The sequence below is a fragment of the Suncus etruscus genome, chromosome 5, assembly GCF_024139225.1.
Source record: "Suncus etruscus isolate mSunEtr1 chromosome 5, mSunEtr1.pri.cur, whole genome shotgun sequence".
Classification (NCBI taxonomy): domain Eukaryota; kingdom Metazoa; phylum Chordata; class Mammalia; order Eulipotyphla; family Soricidae; genus Suncus; species Suncus etruscus.
Genome location: NC_064852.1, coordinates 24,072,973 through 24,095,187, shown reverse-complemented (window position 1 = coordinate 24,095,187; position 22,215 = coordinate 24,072,973). Strand labels below are relative to the sequence as shown.

The following is a 22,215-nucleotide window of genomic DNA, read 5'->3' as shown; positions in this document are numbered from 1 at the left end:
CGCCAAACGAAAATTGTCTGGATATTGCCACAAAACGAATTTTCCAACTCGATCCTGCACCAATCACTGCAAGGCTGCTCGGACCGCCTCTCTAACTCAGCCAATCCAAGCAGGCTTTTTATGCATGTAAATTAGACAATGTTCTGGACCAGAATCTACACTGTCAAAAGCCTGCTCAGATTGGCCAGAGTCAGAGAGGAAGTCTATTACAGTATAACCTTTGAACCTTTGCTTGTTGTGATTGGCTCACTGTGGTACATATAGTTGCAGCACAGGGGAATGTTCTGTCTGATTCAGCGAATATAGGCCTAAACCTATGTTTTAACTGCAAAATTAGGGGGTCGTCTTATATGTCGGCAAATACGGTAATCACTTCATTTTCCCCTTTCCCTCTGGTCACCACCATTTCTTGTATTTAATGAGTTAATTTTTGTTTTGTTTCTCTCCCACACGAACTTTTAACTAGTTTCAGAAAATCAAAGTTTGGCTCTTTTGGTTCATACACATTGTCATAAATGGCAGGATTTTGCCCTTTCTTTTACTATGTATACACCATACACTCCACCTCTCATGCTCCTTTATAGATTGGTGTTTGAATCCTTCTGGCTATTGTGAATAGTATTGAGATATAGCTATAATGTGCCCAGCTTTTTGAGAAGATCTGACTTAATAGGATTTTTTCATAGTGCTGTCTTTTCTTTTTTAATCCAGTGATTTTTATGGCCAGTGGATAGTCTTTTTTTTTCCTTATTTAATCTACAGGCCTGTTACCTCTCTCCCAACTTCCTGCCTATCTCACCTGGAAGGTGAGGTCCACAGCAGGGAGGGGTCTGTTGCTGGTAATTAAGGGGTTGCCAGAAGGGAGGGGAAAGGCAGATGGAGCTAGGAGAGAGATGCTTAGACGATAGCTGATGAAGGTTGCTCAATAAAGCTTAGCTTAGAGGTCATATGAGAAATATGAACATGGCGATTAGGGCCTTGTAACAAAGTTGGAGAGCTCCTGAAATTTCAACTGCCTGTGGTTCATTTCGTCTGAAATGATTATACAGAACCTACAGACCCACGGGCTGAAGGGACTGCAGGCAGCACTGAGCTCAGAAAGGCCTTACCATCTACAACACTAGGACTTTATAATTAATAATTAATACAATACATGACAGTTTTCCCTTTTTCAAGACTACTGCAAAGAGTAAACTGGCTTGATGAAAGTAGACATCTTAATCTGAGAAATGTAAGCATATTAAGTCTCAATTAACTGTGTGTACTACTTTCTTTTGAAATAGTGCCTTTGTCTATTGGGCTATTTGTTAGAAAACGAAGTCTTTGCTTCAAAGTTCTACCTGCTTCATGTTCTATTTAGAATACTTTTTCCATTCATTGTGTCACTTAACCTAGAAACCTGGGAGTTATCCTATATTCTTTTCCTTCTCTATTTGCTTATTTGATCCTCAAAAAAAATCATGTGTTCTTAAATCTCTTCCAGCTTTTTCTATAGTTACGTGTAGTCATATGTAGGTACTCATTTTAATTTCTTTAAATAAACTATTTATTGCACTGATGATTCCTTATTTTCAGAGGTTGAGAGTTCTTTAGTTGTTTTTCCATCTTAATATAGATCCTATTTAAGATTCATACCTAATGCTTTTATTTAAACATTACATTTATAGATTTTGACTTTGGGGCTAAATTCAGTGGTATGCAGGGCTAAGTCCTAACTTTCTAATAAGGTAGCACTCCTCTCAGGGTTTGGGATGCCATATGGGATACTGGGGATCGAACCTGGGTTGAAATATTTGCCTTACTTGCTGTTTAGTCTTTTTAACACTCCATGCTAGGTAAATTTCCTTTCTTACAATCTTTTGGGGGGTGGGATTTGGGCTACACTTGGAGATGCTCAGCAGTTACTCCTGGCTCTGCACTCAGAATTCATTCCTGTCAGGCTCAGGGGACCATAGGGATGCTGGGGATCAAAATCTGGGTTGGTCGTGTCAGGGTAAACATCTTACCTGCTGTGCTTTGCTTCAGCTCCAACCTTTTTTACAACTTTTATATTCTTTGCTTTTCCTTCTCTCTTGCATATTTTGGCTAATCTCTAGGAAATTTCTTCCAATTAGAAAACGTACCAGGTTTGTTGTACAAAGCATAGGCACTTCAGTTATAAAAGCCTTCTTTGACAGTTCTTTTTTTTTTTTTTTTTTTTTTTTTTTTTTGGTTTTTGGGCCCCACCCGGTGACGCTCAGGGGTTACTCCTGGCTATGCGCTCAGAAGTCGCTCCTGGCTTGGGGGACCATATGGGACGCCGGGGGATCGAACCGCGGTCCGTCTCCTAGGCTAGCGCAGGTAAGGCAGGCACCTTACCTCCAGCGCCACCGCCCGGCCCTTCTTTGACAGTTCTTTTCTTCTGCATTCCTATATCTGGGGCCGGAGTGGAGGTGCAGCAGTAGGCCATTTGCCTTGCATGTGGCTAACCCAGGACAGACCTCAGTTTAATCCCCAGCATCCCATATGGTCCCCCAAGCCAGGAGCGATTTCTGAGCGCGTAGCCAGGAGTAACCCCTGAGCATCAGCAGGTGTGGCCCAAAAATTAAAATTTTTTTTAAACATTTAAAAAATTTAAAAAATGTAACCTTTGGGGTAATTTCTACTCGTCAGAAATATCACATTAATAGATGTTTTGTTTTTACTTCTAGATTTATTTATTATACTTTTAAATTTATAGTGTCATATTGGACCAGAGATAGCTCAGTGGGTTGGATGATATGTTTGCATGCAGGAAGCTTGGTTTCCACTGAGCCAAACTCCTGGTTTTTGGATTGGGGGCTAAACCTGGCAGTATTCAGGATTTACTCTGTGCTCCATGCCCAGGAATCACTCCTGGTGGGACTTGGGGGACTATCACTCGGGCATTAAACCTCGAGTCAACCACATGCTAGACAAGTATCCTGATTACTGTACATATCTGTCTGTTATCACCCCAACTTTTAGTTATAAACTGCCTGAGCACTAATCAGTCCTAATTAGTTGTGATTGGGAAATCAAACATCAGATGACTTAAGTGAACTTCCTAGAAAATGCTTTATTTAGTATGATATTAAAATTCAATGATCTAGATCTCATTTTAGGTCTTAAATAACTCGAGATTGTTCATTATTTATAATGTCAGTCATGAGCTACCTTTTATTTCGTGTTATGTTGGTGGTGGTTTGTTTTGGGGCCTCACTCAGCAGTGCTTAGGTTACTCCTGGCTCTGCATTTTGGAATTACTCTGATGGTTCTCTAGGAGACCATCTGGGATGCTGGGGGCTGAACCTGGATTGGCCTCATGCAGGGCAATTGACTTATTTGCTGTACTGTCTGTCTGGCTCCCAACCTCTATTTTATTTATTCCTTGTTTTAAAATATTAGCTTATGGACTGGGAATGCATCTTACATTAGAGCACTTGCCTTGCACATGTGAAACCCTCAAAACTCATTTATTAACAATAGTACCGTATTTTCTGGCGTATAAGACGACCGGGCGTATAAGATGACCCCTAATTTTACAGTTAAAACATAGGTTTAAGGCCTATATTTGCTGTGTAAGACAGAATGTTCCTGTGCTGCAACTGTATTTTCCACAGTGAGCCAATCACAACAAGCAAAAGTCCAAAGGTTATACTGTAATAGACTTCCTCTCTGACTCTGGCCAATTGAGCAGGCTTTTTACAGTGTAGATTCACAGAACATTGTCTAATTTGCATGCATAAAAAGCCTGCTTGGATAGGCTGAGTTAGGCAGTCCGAGCAGCCTTGCAGCGATTGGTGCAGGATCGAGTTGGGAAATTCGTTTTGTGGCAATATTCAGATGATTTTCGTTTAGCGGCATATTGAAACATTTTTTGGGATATACTCGGCGTATAAGATGACCCCCGATTTTTGGCTGACTATTTTTTGTTTCAAAAGTCGTCTTATACGCCGGAAAATATGGTACTTATGTTGGAAAATTCTAATCTGCCTTCTCAGTTAAGCACTGGTTTCCACATGACTGCAGTAGACTGCACTAACCTCCACTTGAATCTGATTGTGCTCTGGGTATACAACAGCAGAAGCAGGCATAGGGCTTACATGTAGAGAACCAAGTCAGTAGCCATTGGGTTCAGTCAGTTTGAGTTTCAGATGAAAAGCTGAGAAGAAACCAGGCAGAATAACCAGTGTTTCCTGTTTTAGGACTTGACTCAGGTAACGCCATTGACTGCAAGTTTTTTTTTGTTTTTGTTTTTGTTTTTTTTTTTGGTTTTTGGGCCACACCCAGTGATGCTCAGGGGTTACTCCTGGCTATGCGCTCAGAAGTCGCTCCTGGCTTGGGGGACCATATGGGACACCGGGGGATCGAACCGCGGTCCGTCCAAGGCTAGCGCTGGCAAGGCAGGCACCTTACCTCTAGCGCCACCACCCGGCCCCAGACTGCAAATTTTTAACCCATGGCTGGTCTTTCTTTTTTCTCCCTTATTTTTTTTTAGTTCAACCAAAGTACTGCTGATGTCATGTTGTTGTTAATTGTAGTTGTTATTATTATTTCTTATATTATTAGAGTTATTAGTTTATTTTCCCTATTTTTGTTTTATTTTCCTCACGAGTTGTCACTCCATACTATCCTTGGCAGTGTTTGGGGGAACTATGCAGTGATAGTTATTGAATCCAGGCCTCCTGCCTGCAAATTGTGTGCCTAACCCACTGAGCTATTTCCTGGACCCCTGTTCTAAAAACTTGGATCATGTTTCTTCCCTGATTAAAAATTTTCATTTGTTTCACTATGGTAACACATTAAACTTTGTTATGACTTGGTTTGAGATATTATTGGCTCTTCAACCATCTTTTTTCATACCTTTTCATTGAGTACCAAGGCTCCAAGAGAGGCCCTTGTTTTGTAATTAGGCCCCAGTTGTTAACTATTCAGCCTTCCTCTTATCTTAGTTAAGTTGGGCTCTCCTTTCTTTGTATTTTTACTCAGACCAGTATTCTTCATTTCAGCACAACTTGCCAGACAATTCTAGCTGAGGAGAATATCCTTGTATTAAGGCTATTTGTATTAGTTTTTGATTTTTTTTCTTTCTGGGGCCACACCTGGCAGTGGTCAGGCCTTACTCCTTGCTTGGTGCTTGGGGGTCACCCCAATCAGGGACCATATGCAGTACTTGGAATCAAACTTGCGTTGGCTATGTGCTCTACCCATTGTACTATTGCTCTGGTCTTTATATTATGGAAATTCTGTCATAATGTTATATATGGTAAATTGAGGTAAGTGGTTTTGTTATCTGGAGGCATCATTTGGTTTTGTTTGGGGAGGGGGATGTGCAATGCTGTAGACTGAACTAAGGACCTCACACATGCAGGTGCTTTGCCACTGAGCCACACTACCTTCATCCGAGCAACTTTTCACTTAGGATATGTACAGTGTCACCTGTAGAATTTTTTAGCATATTCCACATGTCATTCATTATGTTTTTATATTTTTAGCCGTGAAACATGTCTGAAAATTCCAGTGACAGTGATTCATCTTGTGGTTGGACTGTCATCAATCATGAGGTATGCTATTTAATATTTTTTATGAGGCATTTGTAATATTCATTTGTTAGCATGAAGCATATTGGGTTCTTTGAAGCTCAGTATTTCTTCACTTAAGCCTAAGAAGCATTATCTGTCTTTTTTTTTTCGGGCCACACCCATTTGATGCTCAGGGGTTACTCCTGGCTAAGCGCTCAGAAATTGCCCCTAGCTTGGGGGGACCATATGGGACGCGGGGGGGATTGAACCACAGCCCTTCCTTAGCTAGCGCTTGCAAGGCAGACACCTTACCTCTAGCGCCACCTCGCCGGCCCCAAGAAGCAGTATCTAAGTTGGTTATTTTACCATATTAATCTTCATGGTTCTATATTATTGCTTATCTCAACTTTGAGGCACTTGGGAAATGTGTGAGAGAGTGAGAAAGAGTGTGTGCTATGAGAGAGAGGGGAGGAGAGAGAGAGAAGAAAAATTTGACTAGTTCCATTATTTAGGCAAACTAGATGTGATTAAAACACATTATCTCTAAGATAAAGAAAAATTGGGGACTGGAGCAATAGCACAGTGGTAGGGCATTTGCTTTGCATGCGGCTGACCAGGACAGATCCACGCTTGACTTCCAGCATCCCATATGGTCCCCTGAGCCTGCCATGAGCAATTTCTGAGCTTGGAGCCAGGAGTAACCCTTAGCGCTGCTGCTGGGTGTGAGCCAAATCCCTTCCCCAAAAGAAAAATTATCCTAGATAAGTTAATGGGCCTGGTGTAATTAGAACTGAGGTGCTTCTTTACTGAAGAGAAGAAATTCTTACTCTCCATAGCCACTTTTATTATGCCCCCAAATCCTGGCCTGCCATCTTTGATGACATGCTGTAGGAACCTCTGAATTGTTTCCTCAACCTCACAGTTTTGTAATAAGGAGACTATTGAGGATTTATAATTATAAGTTATATCCTATTCTTCACCTGCAAGATATCTTCGCCGTTATCTTGGCTGGGTATTTGTGAATCCAAGAACAGTCCCCAGAATGAGAAATTACTTCCCATCCCCTTGTCCCCTTTCGGGGGAAGACCTTGGTAATATTTATCCGCAGCAAGTAATAATCCACACAGACAAGAACGATAGGGTTTAAAAGATCGGGCAAGGAGAGCCAGAGAATCCTCCTGCAGCCAGCAGCTTTTCACAGAAGGACCCCTCACTCCTGCCTGTCCCTCAAGCTATTTATTGCCAACTCCACAGCGCCCCACCTGGAAGGGTTAGGTGGGGCAAAAGTCACAGAACAATCTTAAGGAAACACTTTTAAATACAATTCCAAGAATCATCTTATGGAAACTTTTTCATATGCTACATTCACCTACCTTTTCTTTGTTATTTGGGGGGGGGGTCACATGGTGGTTTTCTGAGGTTACTCCTGGCTCTGCACTCAGAAATAGCCCCTGGCATGCTCTAGGGACCATATGGGATGTCGGGATTCAAACCACAGTCCTTCCATGTGAGGCAAACGCCTTACTGCTATGTTATTGTTCCAGTCCCTACCTATCTTCTTATATTATATTTGCCCCTGCTTGGGATATATTGTTTTTATTCCTGTGTCATAGGTGAGAAAATTAAAGTTTACAGAGGCTAAGTAATTTGACTGTGTTTATATCACTTGAAACTATCATAGCTAATGTTTAAACTAATGAAAAAGGAGCATGGAGCAAATAATTTATGAGCAACACTTGACAGGATCTACCACAAAATGTTTCTAGTTTCTCTAAAAGTCATTTGTTTTCCTTCAGTAATATATATTTTTATTTAAAGCATTGTGATTAATGAAGTTATTCATAGTTAAGTTTTAGACACACAGTGTTTTGGCACCAATCCCACCTCCTGTCAACCTCCCTCGTTGTTCCTAAAGTCTATCCCATATCATTACCACCACAACTACCCCCAGTTCACCATCATAAAAGGCACCTTTTTAAGTTTGGTTGTTAGAATTTGGGTTTCATGATTTTGTTGTTGCTGTGGTTTGGTTATTTAGTTTTGTCCTTTCTTAACACCCCCAATGCATTTGAGTCCCCTTAACCCTTGTACAATATTATTTAACACCCGTCTCTCCTACTCCACTCAAGTTCTTTCCTCACTATACTCTGGGCGCCAAGAGTGTTCTAGACAACCCACATTTAAACCACTGCTTTCTCTCATTCAGTTATTCAAAATATCATATATATATATATATACATATATATATAAGGTATAGCATCCTATGTTTATTCTTCTGGCTTCATTTAGCATTGTTTCTTCCAGTTCCATTTATGGTGTAGCAAATTGCATGATTGAATCATTCCTTAGAGTTATGTAGTATTCCATTGTATATATGTACCACAACTTCATGATCCACTCATCTATTGTTGGCCATCTAGTTTGATTCCAACTCATTATTGTACTGAATTCTGTGATGAATAGTAATGTGCATATGTCCTTTTGAATGGATATGTTTCTGTCCTGGAGCTAGAGTCCCAAAAGTAGAATTTCTAGGTCATATGGTAGTTCAATTTTGAGTTTATGGAGTCAGCATTCCCACCTGCAGTGGATGAAAGTTTCTTTTTCATATCCCTACCAATACAGATTGTTCCCAATATTTTTGATGTGTGTCATCCTCACTGATATAGGTATCTCATTATTGTTTTAATTTGGATTTCGCTAATGATAAGAGATGATGAGCAAATTTTATGTGCCTGTTGGCCATCTGTCGGTCTTTCTCAGAGAAGTGCCTGTTCATTTCCTCTTCTGATTATTTGATGGAGTTTTTAGATTTTGAGGGCTTAGTCTTTGTGAATACATTGTGTATCCTAGATATCAACTTGTTATCTAATGTGTTGAGTGTGAATATTTTATCCCACTCAACTGTCTTTTAGTTTTAGCCTGTGTTTCTTTTGCCATACAGAAACTTTTTAGTTTGTTGTCTCATTTGTTTGGATTTTATTCTGTAGCCTTTCAATTTGGCATTATATTGTTGAAGACTCCTTTGAGTCTAGATCTTGCAGTATTCTGCCTATGTTTTCCTCAGTGTACTTTATAGATTCAAGGTCTTTGATCACTTTTTTTTGGTGGTTTTCTTCTTCTTTTTTTTTTTTGTTTTCTTCTTAATGGTGGTGGTGGTGGGGTCTCTCTTTTTTGTTTTCCTTTGGTGAGTCTTTAATCACTTTGAGTTGACTTTTGTATAAGGTGTGAGATATGCATCCATTTTTAATTTCTTATACATGATTATTCAATTGTTCCAACACCTTTATTTAAAACACCATGGCTATAAGGTTGTTCATACTACAGGTTTTTTTTCCACAGATAAAGTTGTTCATGATTGAGTTACAGTCATACAATGTACAGAAACCTTCACCAGTGCGCATTTTCCTCTCATCCTCCCTGATGCCCTCTTCTCTCCACCTCCCACCCCCTGCTTCTGGCACAGGCATTTTACTTCACTCTTCCTCCACTTCTCTCTCCACTGTGCTTTTGCACTGCTGTTAATGAAAGATTACCATGCAAGTCCCTTTCCTAGTAGACCCTTCTTTATTCTAACTGCACTCTCTGCTTTTTGCCAACACCATTTGTTGGCATTTCATGTTCCATTTTTCCATTTCATGTTCTCGACTCCTTTGTTAAAAATTAGTTGGCCATATACTTCGTTGGTTGTCATTGGATGTTCTCTTCTGACTGATATTCTGTCTTTGTTCCAATACCATACTCTTTTGATCAGTGTGGCACTGTAGTGTATGATCTTTCCTTTATATTTAAAATTTTTCTTCAAGAATTCTGTTTCTCTTTTGTTTTGCCATTTGATTACTATATGTCTTAGTGGTGTGGTGTTCTGCTTGAGTTTGTTTTGGTTTTTTGGTTTTTGGGTCACACCCGGCAGTGCTCAGGGGTTACTACTGGCTCTACGCTCAGAAATCACTCCTGGCAGGCTCAAGGGACCATATGGGATGGGGATTTGAACCACCGACCTTCTGCATGCAAGGCAAATGCCTTACCTCCATGCTATCTCTCTGGCCCTAGTCTGTTTTTTGTTGGAACTCTTTTGGTGTCATGAATTTGCACAGCTGCCTCATTCTAGAGTGTGGAGAAAGTCTCTGCTATTATCTCTCCCACTATTTGTTCTTCCCCTTTCACTATTCTCTCTTTTCACCTAGTATTTCTATAATTCCTACAATTCAGAAACAATTTCTACAATTTCTCTTGTCTTTGTTCATTAAGTACCTTACATTTTTTCCATTCTTTTGCCTTTTTTTTTTTGGCTCTTTATCAATACTGGCTTTAATTTTGTCTTCAAGTTCATTTTTGCACTTCTCCACCTGTTCAATTCTGCTACTGTGGCTTGCTAGCATGTTTGACTCCTTCAATTCCATTTGTATAAATTCATTTTCTCAAAAAGTTCTTTGAATTTGAATTTCTTATCTATTGACTATTTAATTTCACTGGTTAGTGCTTCCTTGATTTCTGATGCCAACACATTAAATGTTAACTTTAGGTCCTAATCAACCAGTCCCAAGTATAGTGTTGGGCTTGCAGATTTGCTTATGTTTCTCTCCCTATCTGCAACTTCAGTTGACTTCTTTAGTTTCCCCATTGTTCTTGGCATTTTGTTTGTTTAATGGTGGAATTTCAGGTTTACTGTTACTTGAGAAATGATCTGATGAGTTATTTTTACCTAATTGTTACTAATAAAACATGCATTTCAGATTATTTTCCTAAACATGCAGGGTTATTTGAGTATGCTAAGAAACATGTCATCTAGTTACTCATTTGGGTTGATTGAGTTTTGGGGCTGTATACTGCTGTCTGCGAGATAGAAGTGTTACAGCCACCTCCCCAGAAAGAGATATATATTGGAATGTCTTTGTGTGAATTTACTCATGCATCTGCGTGTTTTGGGGATCAAAGGGCAGAGAGACATCAGAACTGGTTACTTTCTGGTGAGGGCTTAGGAAGAGGTTGGCAGCAGCTAAAAGGTCTAGGTTCCCACTTTGGTAGGCTGGAACATTTATTTTCAGCTCCAGAAAGGCAGGTCCTACTGACAGCATGATGTACCCATGATTACAGGGCAGACACATGTCAGAACTTGTCATTTTCTGGCTCAGGGGCTTGAGATGAGGGAGCTAAGGGGGTCTGGGCACTTCAGTAATATTATTTTAAAAGGTAAATGCTAATTTTCTAATGTTTCTAGTTTATCTTAAATATTTATTTTCCTCCATTAATATTTAAAAAAGTTATCTTTTTGTTTTATTTTTTATTTATTTATTTATTTATTTTTGGGTCACACCCAGTGGCTCTCAGGTTACTCCTGGCTCTACGCTCAGAAATCGCTCCTAGCAGGCTGGGGAGACCATATGGGATGCCGGGTTTCAAACCGCCATCCTTCTACATACAAGGCAAATGCCCTACCTCCATGCTATCTCTCCGGCCCAAGTTAATATTTTCTTTTTTTTTTTTTTTTGGTTTTTGGGCCACACCCGGTTGACGCTCAGGGGTTACTCCTGGCTATGTGCTCAGAAATCGCCCCTGGCTTGGGGGGACCATATGGGACGCGGGGGGATCGAACCGAGGTCCTTCCTTGGCTAGCGCTTGCAAGGCAGACACCTTACCTCCAGCGCCACCTACCCGGCCCAAGTTAATATTTTCTAATGTTTCTGGTTTTTAAGAAACATCATTTGTGGGGCCGGCGTGGTGGCGCTAGAGGTAAGGTGTCTCCCTTGCCAGTGCTAGCCTAGGACGGACCTCGGTTCGATCCCCCCGGCGTCCCATATGGTTCCCCCAAGCCAGGAGCGACTTCTGAGTGTAACCCCTGAGCGTCACCGGGTGTGGCCCAAAAACCAAAAAAAAAAAAAAAAAAAAAAGAAACATCATTTGTTTTCCTTCAGTAATATCTTTAAAAAAGTAAATGTTATCTTCTACAATTTCTTGATAATTTAAGATAGATAACTTGTTATAAAGCATTAACAAAAACTTTTCTGCATGAAAGTTTCAAAATTTGATAATAGCTGTATCAATTGAGATAAGGTTGTCTTTATTTGTTTCTTACATAAAGTGACTTTTCTATTTTTCACCTGTTTTCAACAAATCTTTTTTTTTTTTTTTTTTTTTTGGTTTTTGGGTCACACCCGCCAGCGCTCAGGGGTTCCTCCTGGCTCCATGCTCAGAAAATCGCCCCTGGCAGGCACGGGATGTCAGGATTTGAACCATGGTCCTTCTGCATGAAAGGCAAACGCCTTACCTCCATGCTATCTCTCCAGCCCCTGTTTTCAACAAATCTTAGATCAACTCCCCTAGTGACAACTTTTTGAAGGATAATTAACAGTATGGGAGCAGGGCAGCTGGGGGAGTCTTCAAATCTATGGAGTACAGCACAGCAGCCAATTTTCTGGCCCTTTATAAAGTGTGTCATTGGGAGGATGCTGTGTATTAGATAAATCTTGTCTTGAAATCATTTCTGTTTGTACTTTTACTCCCTTTCTCCATAAGTAGTTACCAAATTCTGTTATTTCTGGTAAACTCTATCTTTACTCCCTTCCCCCTCCTAAATTACCACCCTCAATCCTTAAACTCTATAAGCAAAGCATGAAGTCTGACCTTTCTCTCTTTCCTGGCTTCTACATATTTCTCTTTTCCTAATGCATAATTCTTGTTTGAGTTAGAACTGTTCTTCCCAGTAATCTCTAATACAATCTTTACATTTGCTCAGCTTAAATTTTTCTTCTACACTTGATCATAAATCTTAAATTATCATCAGGGTAGAATAATGCAAAACCCAATCTTTAACGAATTAAAAGTTTACTGCTATGAATGGGTGTGTGTCTGTGTCTGTGTGTGTGTTTGTATGTCATACCTGCCAGCACTTAAGCCATTTCTGGCTCTATATTCAGACATCACTCCTGGCAGGCTTGTGATGCTGGGGATTTAACCTGGGTTGGCTGCATGCAAGGCATATACTCTACCTGCTGTGCTATCGCTGTGGTCCCACTTAACCCTTTCTATTTCATGGATCAGTAAACTGGAGGAAAAATTAAATAGTTGAATAGAATGAAGAGAATTAAATCAAGGATTAACTTTATATCTTTAATATAGGTACCAGGGGAAAAGTTCTCAGAATCACTTAAAATTTATTATTTATATATATATATATATATATATTTTGGGGGGGTTACCTCTGGCAATAGACAGAAATAGTTATTTCTGACTCTGCACTCAGAAATTACTCCCTTCAGTGCTCAAGGGACCATATGTGATACTGGGGATCAAAACTGGGTCAGCTGCCTGCAATCATCCTACTTACTATACTATTGCCCCGAGAATCATTATCTTTTTAAAGAGAGTTTGTCATTAATGTAGAAAGAACAGTCTTGGAAGAATACAGAGTACAATAATCTAAAATTTTTGTAAGGGAAACTTATTATCTTTTTTTTTTGGGGGGGGGCACACCCATTTGATGCTCAGGGGTTACTCCTGGCTAAGCACTCAGAAATTGCCCCTGGCTTGGGGGGACCATATGGGACGCCGGGGGATCGAACTGCAGTCCTTCCTTGGCTAGCGCTTGCAAGGCAGACACCTTACCTATAGTGCCACCTCATTGGTCCCAGGAAGCTTATTATCTTAATGGGCTCATTTTAGTCTCATTCTTAAATATTTTTTATACTTGTTCATAATTTTGTTTTTGCTTTTGGAAGTGCTCAAGGCTTATTCGTGGTAGGTTCTGTGGAGCATATGGGGTTCTGGGGAATCAAACCCAGGTTGTTCACATGCAACACAACTGTCTTACCTGCTGTACTATCTCTCTGGCCTCACCCATAATATTTATATGAGATTTCTTGATTCATATTTTTAATATTTTATATTAACTAGCAAAATGCCTTGTTTAGAACAGTAGTATAACCATTTAATATAGGGAAACCAATAGACTAAGTATAGAAATTTAGCTTGTATTGTATTCAAATTTGTCATTTAGATTTTAAAATCTAGAGTAATTAGAGCATTCTTAGAGTTTAAATATGTGACTATCCCACTACTTTCCTGAGACCTTGCATTAAATTAAGCAATTGGAGTATGGTAGTGTCTGGTGTTTTTAATTCTTTGGAGGAGTGAAATCCAGTTTTACACAGCTAATATACATCTGATGGTCTCTTTTTCCTAGGGGTCTGATATAGAGATGGTGTATTCTGAACATGGCAGAGGCAGCAATAGCTGTGAACTTACTCCAGAATGTTCACTTTTAGAGCAAGAGGAGATGCAAGTGCTACAGCTTGAAGAGGGAGGTAAGATATTTAATGAGATTTAGTTTTCAAGACTTTGAAATGTGCATTATGACTCTTGCCACCTTTCTAAGTGGGCAACCTTTCTGACTATTGGTCAGGTATCTGGAGAAGCAGGAATTTAGTCTGGATGGGGAGGCAGGTGTAGAAAACTACTGGCATCAGCCTTCTCAGGGTCTGGCTTGTTTGAGCCTGTCCTACATGTGTGAGCCTACAGATAATTTTTTGTTATATGTGTAATCAGTAGCTAAATGTTAGTAATCTTTTTTTTTGGGGGGGGGGTCACACCCAGCGGTGCTCAGGGGTTACTCCTGGCTCTGTGCTCAGAAATTGCCTCTGGCAAGCATATAGGACCATATGGGATGCTGGGAATTGAACCATCTTTCATCCTGAATCAGCTGCTTGCAAGGCAAACACCCTGCTGCTGTGCTATCTCTCCAGCCCCAATGTTAGTAATCTTGATGGACTACGGTTGTATATGAAATTATTATCACATATGAATTGTCTTTTTTCTTTTGGGCCACATCCCGGAGTGCTCAGAGTTTATTACTGGCCCCCCTTGGGAATCACTCCTGGTAGGCTCAGGGGTCAAGCTAATATGTGGTTTCGAGGATCAAACCTGGGTCTGATGTACAGTGTGCAATGCAAGTGCCTCCTTATCTGCTAAATTTAATCGGAATAGTATTTCTTCATCCCTTCTCCAGTTTTCATCACACTATAAAGTACTTTGGCTAAATTGGTGAATGCCATTTAACAACTGAATTGCATCACTGTATATGTGCCAGTTTTGGTGTTCACTGCACACTTGAATTATACAGATAAGTGTGATACCAAATAAATCAGTACTCTTACATTTATTTTATTTTATTTTTTATTTTTGGGTCACACCTGGCAGCGCTCAGGGGCTACTCTTGGTTCTGTGCTCAGAAATCGCCCCTGGCAAGCTCGGGGGACCATATGGGATGCCGGGATTCGAACCACCATTCATCTCATCTGCCTTACCTCCATGCTATCTCTCCGGCCCCTCTCTTACATTTATTTATTTGTTTTTAGCTCACATCTAGCAGTGCTAAGGGGTTAACCTGATTCTGCAATTAGGAATTACTCCTGACTGGCTCATGAAACCATATAGGGTACAGAGGATTGAACCCAGGTCAGCAAACTGTTGCCCTGACCTTAGTACACTTAACTTTATATTTAAATTATATGTGTGTGCGTGTGCACGCATGCTGGGAATTGAACCAAACAAAATAAATGCTTTAAAACTGAATTTTACATGAAAAACAGGTGCTTTAAATGACTTTATTACTTTATGTAAGCATCATGGTTTACAAAGTTGTTCATAATCAGTTGTTTTGGCATTTGCTGTTCCAATACAATCCTACCACCAGTGTAACATTCCCTCCACCATTATTCCTAGTTTTTCACTCACACCCAACCCTGCCCCCTTTGGAAGTCACAAAGTGACTGATTCCATATTTCTTGTTAAAACTAAATGGCTAATTGAATTAATAAAAAAATCAGAAAAGAAAATTTGTCAAAATTGTTATAGCTCGGGCCGGAGAAGTGGCGCTAGAGGTAAGGTGTCTGCCTTGCAAGTGCTAGCCAGGGAAGGACCACGGTTCGATCCCCCGGTGTCCCATATGGTCCCCCAAGCCAGGGGCAATTTGAGTGCTTAGCTAGGAGTAACTCCTGAGCATCAAATGGGTGTGGCCCAAAAAACAAAAAAAAATTGTTATAGCTCATTGAGGGGTCATTAGTTCATTGTTTAGGAGTTGACTAAGCCATGTATCTTTGTTGGCAGAGTTGGTTTCTATGCTACTTTTCCATCAAATTTGGTGAGCTTGTATTGAGATTTTTTTTAAGAAGTACAAAAGTTTATTGGAAAATAGAGGAAAGGAACTCTACATTGGGGAAGAACTTTGCAAAGGACTAATTCAGTATTGAGAAGTTTGGATATTTCTCTTGGGAACTCTAGGATGTTTAGAACTGAACCTATTGGCCTATTAGCTTACATGGTGGTGGCTGTAGCTATGGCTGGGGCTGTGGCTTCTAGGGCTTCCTGCAGAGTCAGGACTTGCTTGATCCAGACACTAAGGGAAGTCTTGGGGTCCCTGCTCAGGAAGGTGTGTACATGCATATGGTGAAAATGGAATTAGATATTCAGACACTCAGAAGTGAAGTTGCATTTGTCTAGTTTTCTACTCTTGGCTAGAGCAGAACACTTACACAAAATTTCTTGGCAAGGCATCACAATTGCAAACATAACTGTTAATTTTCTCACATACGTAGACAAAATGCCCAGGACAAGCTTCATGTTTATCTTTACCAACCCAGGGCAGGGCACAGCCCCCAGCTTCCATGCTCCTCCAGCAAGGCCAGTTCCCAGAGACTGGCTATTGTTTTGGCCTTGCTTCCATTCATGTATTCTGAGCTGAGGCCTGAAATATTAACCCTTAATATGGCTGCACTTAGGCTAGGCTTGAGGGTGATTAATAATTCTGTAAGACTAAATAAAGAATACTTAAATCTACACAAATGCTCAAGACAAGGTGTGTTTATAGAAATCTGAGTGGTCTTTGAGAGGCTCAAAGAAAAGTCTTTAGGATGCTAGTGAAATTACTATATCTCAAATAATATTTATGCTATGTTTCCTTTTCTCTGAATGCCTCATGTTCAGATGACCAAGGTCTTTGAGTGCCCCAATTTCTTTTTGGGGGTACAGACAGCTTTTTAAGTGTCCTTCCTTGTGGGCTATGGTTTCTAAAACCTGGTGCCCTTCTTTGGTCTCAGGATCAGAGTTCCTTACACTGGGGTGGATGTAGCACTGCATTTTCAGCCCCCAAACTGGTACACCTGGAATTTTTCTGGGTTTGGTGTCTCTGTAGAGATTAATTATGAAACAGTGAAGACTGGGTTGTTGGCATAGTGTCTGTGGGGTGTAAATGCAGCTGATGAGATTTTGACAGGCTGGGACTTGGCCCACCCTCCTCCCCAGGGCACCCCAGAAATTTTACCAGAAGTCTGATATACTCATGAATCTTAGCATCTTAGCTTACATCTCTTCCAAGATTTTGTCATGAATCTATGGAGCTGGTCTGAGGAACTATATTACATGGCAGAGGCTTGGGATATGGGTGTCGAGGTTGCCAGTATTTTTTTGTTTTCGTTTTTGTTTTGTTTTATTTTTGCCACACCGGCAGCGTTCAGGAGTTATTCCTAGCTCTGAGCTCAGAAATTGTTCCTGGCAGGCTTGGGGGACCATATGGGATGCCGAAACCGGGGTCTGTCACGGGTCAACCCCATGCAAGGCAAATGCCCTGCCACAATGTTGTCACTCTAGCCCCAAGGTTGCCAGTATTTAGCAGATCTTGGGAAAAAAAAGAATAAGATCATTAATCCCCCTGAGAAATTAATAGATTTTTAAAATAGTCTTTTTTTTAGCAACAGTAGAGTGTTAAATAATTTTAGGTGGCATTGCACAGATTCATATAAATTGAAGTGCAGCTTATATCCAGATTATATATGTAGACCACAAAAGGTTCTTTATCTTTACCATCAGAGAGCAGCCAGAGTGGCACTATATTGATGGAAGAAGCTGCTCATCCACCTTTGGCGGAAATGAAGTCAACATTTGAGGTAAACATGGGCTTTATTTAATCTTTGGATATATGGAAAATGATGTTCCTTAGAGAATTCTAATGAAAGCTGCCATTCCCCATTGATCTTTCTGTTCCTCTTTGAATTTCAATTTCCGTGGAAATGTGAGATTTTATAGCATGGTATTTTCTTTTTTCTTTTTTTTTTTTTTTTTTTTTTGGTTTTTGGGCCACACCCGGTGATGCTCAGGGGTTACTCCTGGCTATGCGCTCAGAAGTCGCTCCTGGCTTGGGGGACCATATGGGAAACCGGGGGATCGAACCGCGGTCCATCCAAGGCTAGCGCAGGCAAGGCAGGCACCTTACCTCTAGCGCCACCGCCCGGCCCCTATAGCATGGTATTTTCAAGGATACAGATAGATTCTATTGTAACTCTTGATTGAGATTCTTTTAATTTAGAAAAATAAGAGTTTCCTCCTCCTTATTCTCCTCTTTATTCTCCTCTTCTTTCTAATCTTCCTCCTCTTCCTCCACCCTTTCCCTTCTCCCCCTCCTTCTCATTGTTGTTGTCCTCCTCCTCTCTTTTCTCCTCTTCCATCTCCTCCTCCTCCTCCTCCTCCTCCTTTCCTCTCCCAACCCCTGTGTTCAGGGGAACTGTATATGGTGCCAGGGATCAAACCTGAGTCTGCTGTTTGCAAACCAAAAAAACTCCACCTGCTATACTATAACTCCTTAAAAGAGACCTATTTAAAAGGTAACTAATTCCTTGCTAATTTGTTGTCAATTAGTTTCTAATTTGGAAACAGGTATTCTTGAATTTTATTGAAAAAAATTAAGATACTTGGGCTTGTACCTAAAATGAAATACAGCTTTTGAAAATTTTAATTGATTAAAAATTTAAATTATAGTTTAGGTAGCATTGTTAACATTAATCATATTTATGTACAAAATTACTGCATCCAACCCATCACCATTAAGTTTCTTTCTTTTTTTTTGTGGTTTTTGGGTCACACCCAGCAGTGTTCAGGGGTTATTCCTGGCTCCAGGCTCAGAAATTGCTCCTGGCAGGCATGGGGGACTATATGGGACGCCGGGATTCGAACCGATGACCTCCTGCATGAAAGGCAAATGCCTTACCTCCATGCTATCTCTCCAGCCCCCACCATTAAGTTTCTAAGACCCTCCACCACCATTCCTGTTTCTTTTTTCTTTTCTTTTTTTTTTTTTGGTTTTTGAGCCACACCCAGTAACGCTCAGGGGTTACTCCTGGCTATGCGCTCAGAAGTTGCTCCTGACTTGGGGGACCATATGGGACACCGGGGGATCGAACCTCGGTCCGTCCAAGGCTAGTGTAGGCAAGGCAGGCACCTTACCTCTAGCGCCACCGCCCGGCCCCACCGTTCCTGTTTCACCCAGTCTGATCCTCATTGATTTGCTCTCTCCCCCCATGTTTTTTTTTTTGGAGCTCTCTCCCTCCATGTTAATCAGCATTGTAATCCAAGCCCAAGGGTTTGCCATTGTTTGTTTGTCTCAACTCCATAGATGAATGCTATTTGTCCTTTCAATGGCTTAAGAAATGCAGTTTTTATATTTAAAACACAAACTAAACGGTCACCTTTAGTGTTTTACTTGACGACTAGATAAAACTAGATATACTAGATGGTCTTTATGTGACTTTGCCATTAAAGTTTATATGTATACATACCAGGAACTTTAATCCAGTCTTTTAAAGGCTGTAGAATTACACTCAACTCAATTGTATGACCATTGAGAAATGAATCTTTTAATAAGGTATTAGAGTAGATTTCTACCTCTCTGCAGTTATGAGGAGAGGATAGCAGTTTGAGTTACTTGAGAGAATTGCAAAAAAGGTTGATTTCTGGGGCCGGAGCTGTGGCGCAAGCGGTAGGATTTTTGCCTTGCACACCACTGACCTAGGACAGACTGCAGTTCTATCCCCAGCATCCCATATGTTCCCCCAAGCCTGGAGCGATTTCTGAGCCCATAGCCCAGGAGTAAACCCTGAGCGTTACCAGGTGTAGCCTAAAAACCAAAAATTTTTTTTTTATTTTTCCCCACTTCCACCAAACTAATAGATGAGTTATAACTACTACCAATATTATTTCCTGTTGGACTGTTGGATAGGCTTGTAGGAATACATATTAATATAAAGTCCTTGGGGGCCGGCGAGATAGCATGGAAGTGTAAGGCATTTGCCTTTCATGCAGAAGGTCATTGGTTCGAATCCCAGCGTCCCATATGGTCCCCCGAGCCTGCCAGGAGCGATTTCTGAGCGTGGAGCCAGGAGTAATCCCTGAGCGCTGCTGGGTGTGACCCAAAAACCAAAAAAAAAAAAAAAAAAAAGGTTGGATGGAGGAATGGTGAGATGGATGGATGGAGAAGGCCTTTCTCTGCCAGCCCTGGCCACGCGCCTGCAACTCCCTCCAGCTGTTGGTCTGAGGGTTCAGGATAGCCATGAGGGAATTATCAACAGGCAGTCAGGTTTCAGGAGACATCAACTTTATTCAGGCCCTAGCCACCATGTGTGGCTTATAAGCTTTTACCTTTTAAGCCTGGTCCATCAGTAGCCCTGTATTCAAACCTGCCCCTTCTCCCTCCAAACCTCTTGCTGAATCTTTCCCCAACCTCTCCCTGAATCTCCCCCATCTATCCTCCTTTTGCCCCTTAGGCAACCCCCTCCTTAGCTCTCAAGGTCAGCAAAACAGGAAGCCATAGACCTCTCCCAGTTGCGGGCAGGTCTGCCTCAAAAGGTGAGCAAAACAAGAAGTTGGGGGGAGGGGTATAACAAGGACTCAGCTTTTATTTTATTTTATTTATTTTTCTTATCTCAGAGATTTTAATATATAAGAACATAAAAATAAAATTACAGTCTAGGCATTTGCTCAACACATATTTATGTAGCATTTATGCTATAGATAAAGTAGAAATAAGAATGCTGACTTTGGTCATAGGCTAGCACACCACCCAGAACAACCTGGTAAATGAGAATTGCAAAAGCCTAAAGAAAAACTAATTGCAAATGTAAGTGTGGAGGCATCAAAGAATTAATGAGGCAATGAAAAAAAGGGAGAGAATGAAAGTCAATCATAAAGAAATCAATGAAAAGAAGCAAGCATTGAAGGTGATTTTTTTCTTATGGAAAATGATGCTGATTTTAGCAGCGGTTTAAGAGTTTATAAAGAATGAGGTTTTCTACTAACCTGCAAGTTTAGAATACAAAAGAGAAGCTTACTTCTAGAGATAATGTGCTTCTGCCACAAAGGCTGTATTTGAGAACCATAATCTTCAGTTCATTAACATCGTTTTTTTTTTGTTTTTTGTTTTTTTTTTTTTGTTTTTTGTTTTTTTTTTTTGGTTTTTGGGCCACACCCGGCAGTGCTCAGGGGTTACTCCTGGCTGTCCGCTCAGAAATAACTCCTGGCAGGCAGGGGGGGGACCATATGGGACACCGGGATTCGAACCAACCACCTTTGGTCCTGGATTGGCTGCTTGCAAGGCAAACGCCACTGTGCTATCTCTCCGGGCCCAACATTGGTTTTTTTTTTTTTTTTTTTTTTTTTTTTTTTGATGCACACTTGGTGACATTCAGGGATTACTCCTAGCTTTTGTGCTCAGAAATTGCTCCTGGCTTGGGGGACCATATGGGACATGGGGGATCCAACGCAGGTCCGTCCTGGGTCAGCTGTGTGTAAGGCAAATGCCCTACTGCTGTGCTATCTCTCTGGCCCCCTCAGTTTTTATTTTAAAATGCATTGCTACTTAAGTACCACTTTGAACTGTGTAGAAAAAATGACTAATATTAACTCAGAATTTATGATTTCTCAGGGAGAAGAGGAAAAGTCTCTGGAGGATAATGTCTATTTTGGGACTATCAGTGATGATTCTGATATTGTTACCCTGGAGCCACCTAAGGTAGAAGAAATTGGGAGCCAGGAAGCTCTAGAAGTTGTGAAGGAAGCACAGAGTCTGGAGGATTTCAACATGGGTTCTTCCTCCAGCAGCCAATATACATTCTGTCAGCCGGAAACGGGTAAGAACCACAAAAAGAACAAACACACTGTTGAGACACTTGTAGACTGCTATGATTACATGATATGTAATGACTGATTTTTCTAACATATATCTAGATTTTGAATCTGTTGGGCAAAATTCAGGTAAGATTTTTTTGGGTAAATATGTTATACCTTTTTTTGTTTGTTTGTTTTGTTTTGTTTTGTTTTGTTTGGGGGCCACACCTGGCAGGCAGTGCTCAGGAGTTAGTCCTGGCTCTGCGCTCAGATGTGGCTCTTGGCAGGCTTGGGGACCATATGGGATACAGGGGATTAAACCCGGGTTTTTCCCAGGTCGTCCGCATGCAAGGCAAATGCCCTACTGCTGTGCTATCTCATTCGGCCCCTTATATCTTCTATTTTAATATCAGTTCTTTATTTAAGCACTGTGGTTACAGAAATGTTTGTAGTTGTATTTCAGTCATAGAATGTATACCACTCTTTACCAGAGCAATTTTCTCACCACTGATGTCCCCATTTTCCTCTTCCATCATTTGCCTGTCTCTTTCTCTCACTATCTTGTCATGACAGTTGTCAGTGCAGTTAGTGCTCTAACTGCGTTCACTGCTCTTTGTGGTAAGCATAATATCATGGGCTAGTCCTCCCAGCCCTCATCTCTATTGTCTCTGGATATTATTACCAAAATGTCTTTTATTTTTCTTATGTCCCACAGATGAGTAAGACTATTCTATGTCTTTTCCTCTCTGACTCATTTCATTCAGCA

The 22,215-nt window shown here is 40.7% G+C and overlaps 1 protein-coding gene across 1 annotated transcript in view; it reads left to right on the top strand.

The window, feature by feature from the left end:
- The window catches only part of CCPG1 (cell cycle progression 1), a 60,403-nt gene that overhangs the window by 22,747 nt on the left and 15,441 nt on the right, over positions 1 to 22,215 (top strand). Inside the window, exons 2-5 of the mRNA XM_049773634.1 lie at positions 5,496 to 5,564; positions 13,705 to 13,825; positions 17,385 to 17,461; positions 21,268 to 21,472. Of these exons, the coding sequence (XP_049629591.1) occupies positions 5,505 to 5,564; positions 13,705 to 13,825; positions 17,385 to 17,461; positions 21,268 to 21,472 (463 nt within the window). The 5' untranslated portion in view covers positions 5,496 to 5,504. The remainder of the gene's footprint in view (positions 1 to 5,495; positions 5,565 to 13,704; positions 13,826 to 17,384; positions 17,462 to 21,267; positions 21,473 to 22,215) is intronic.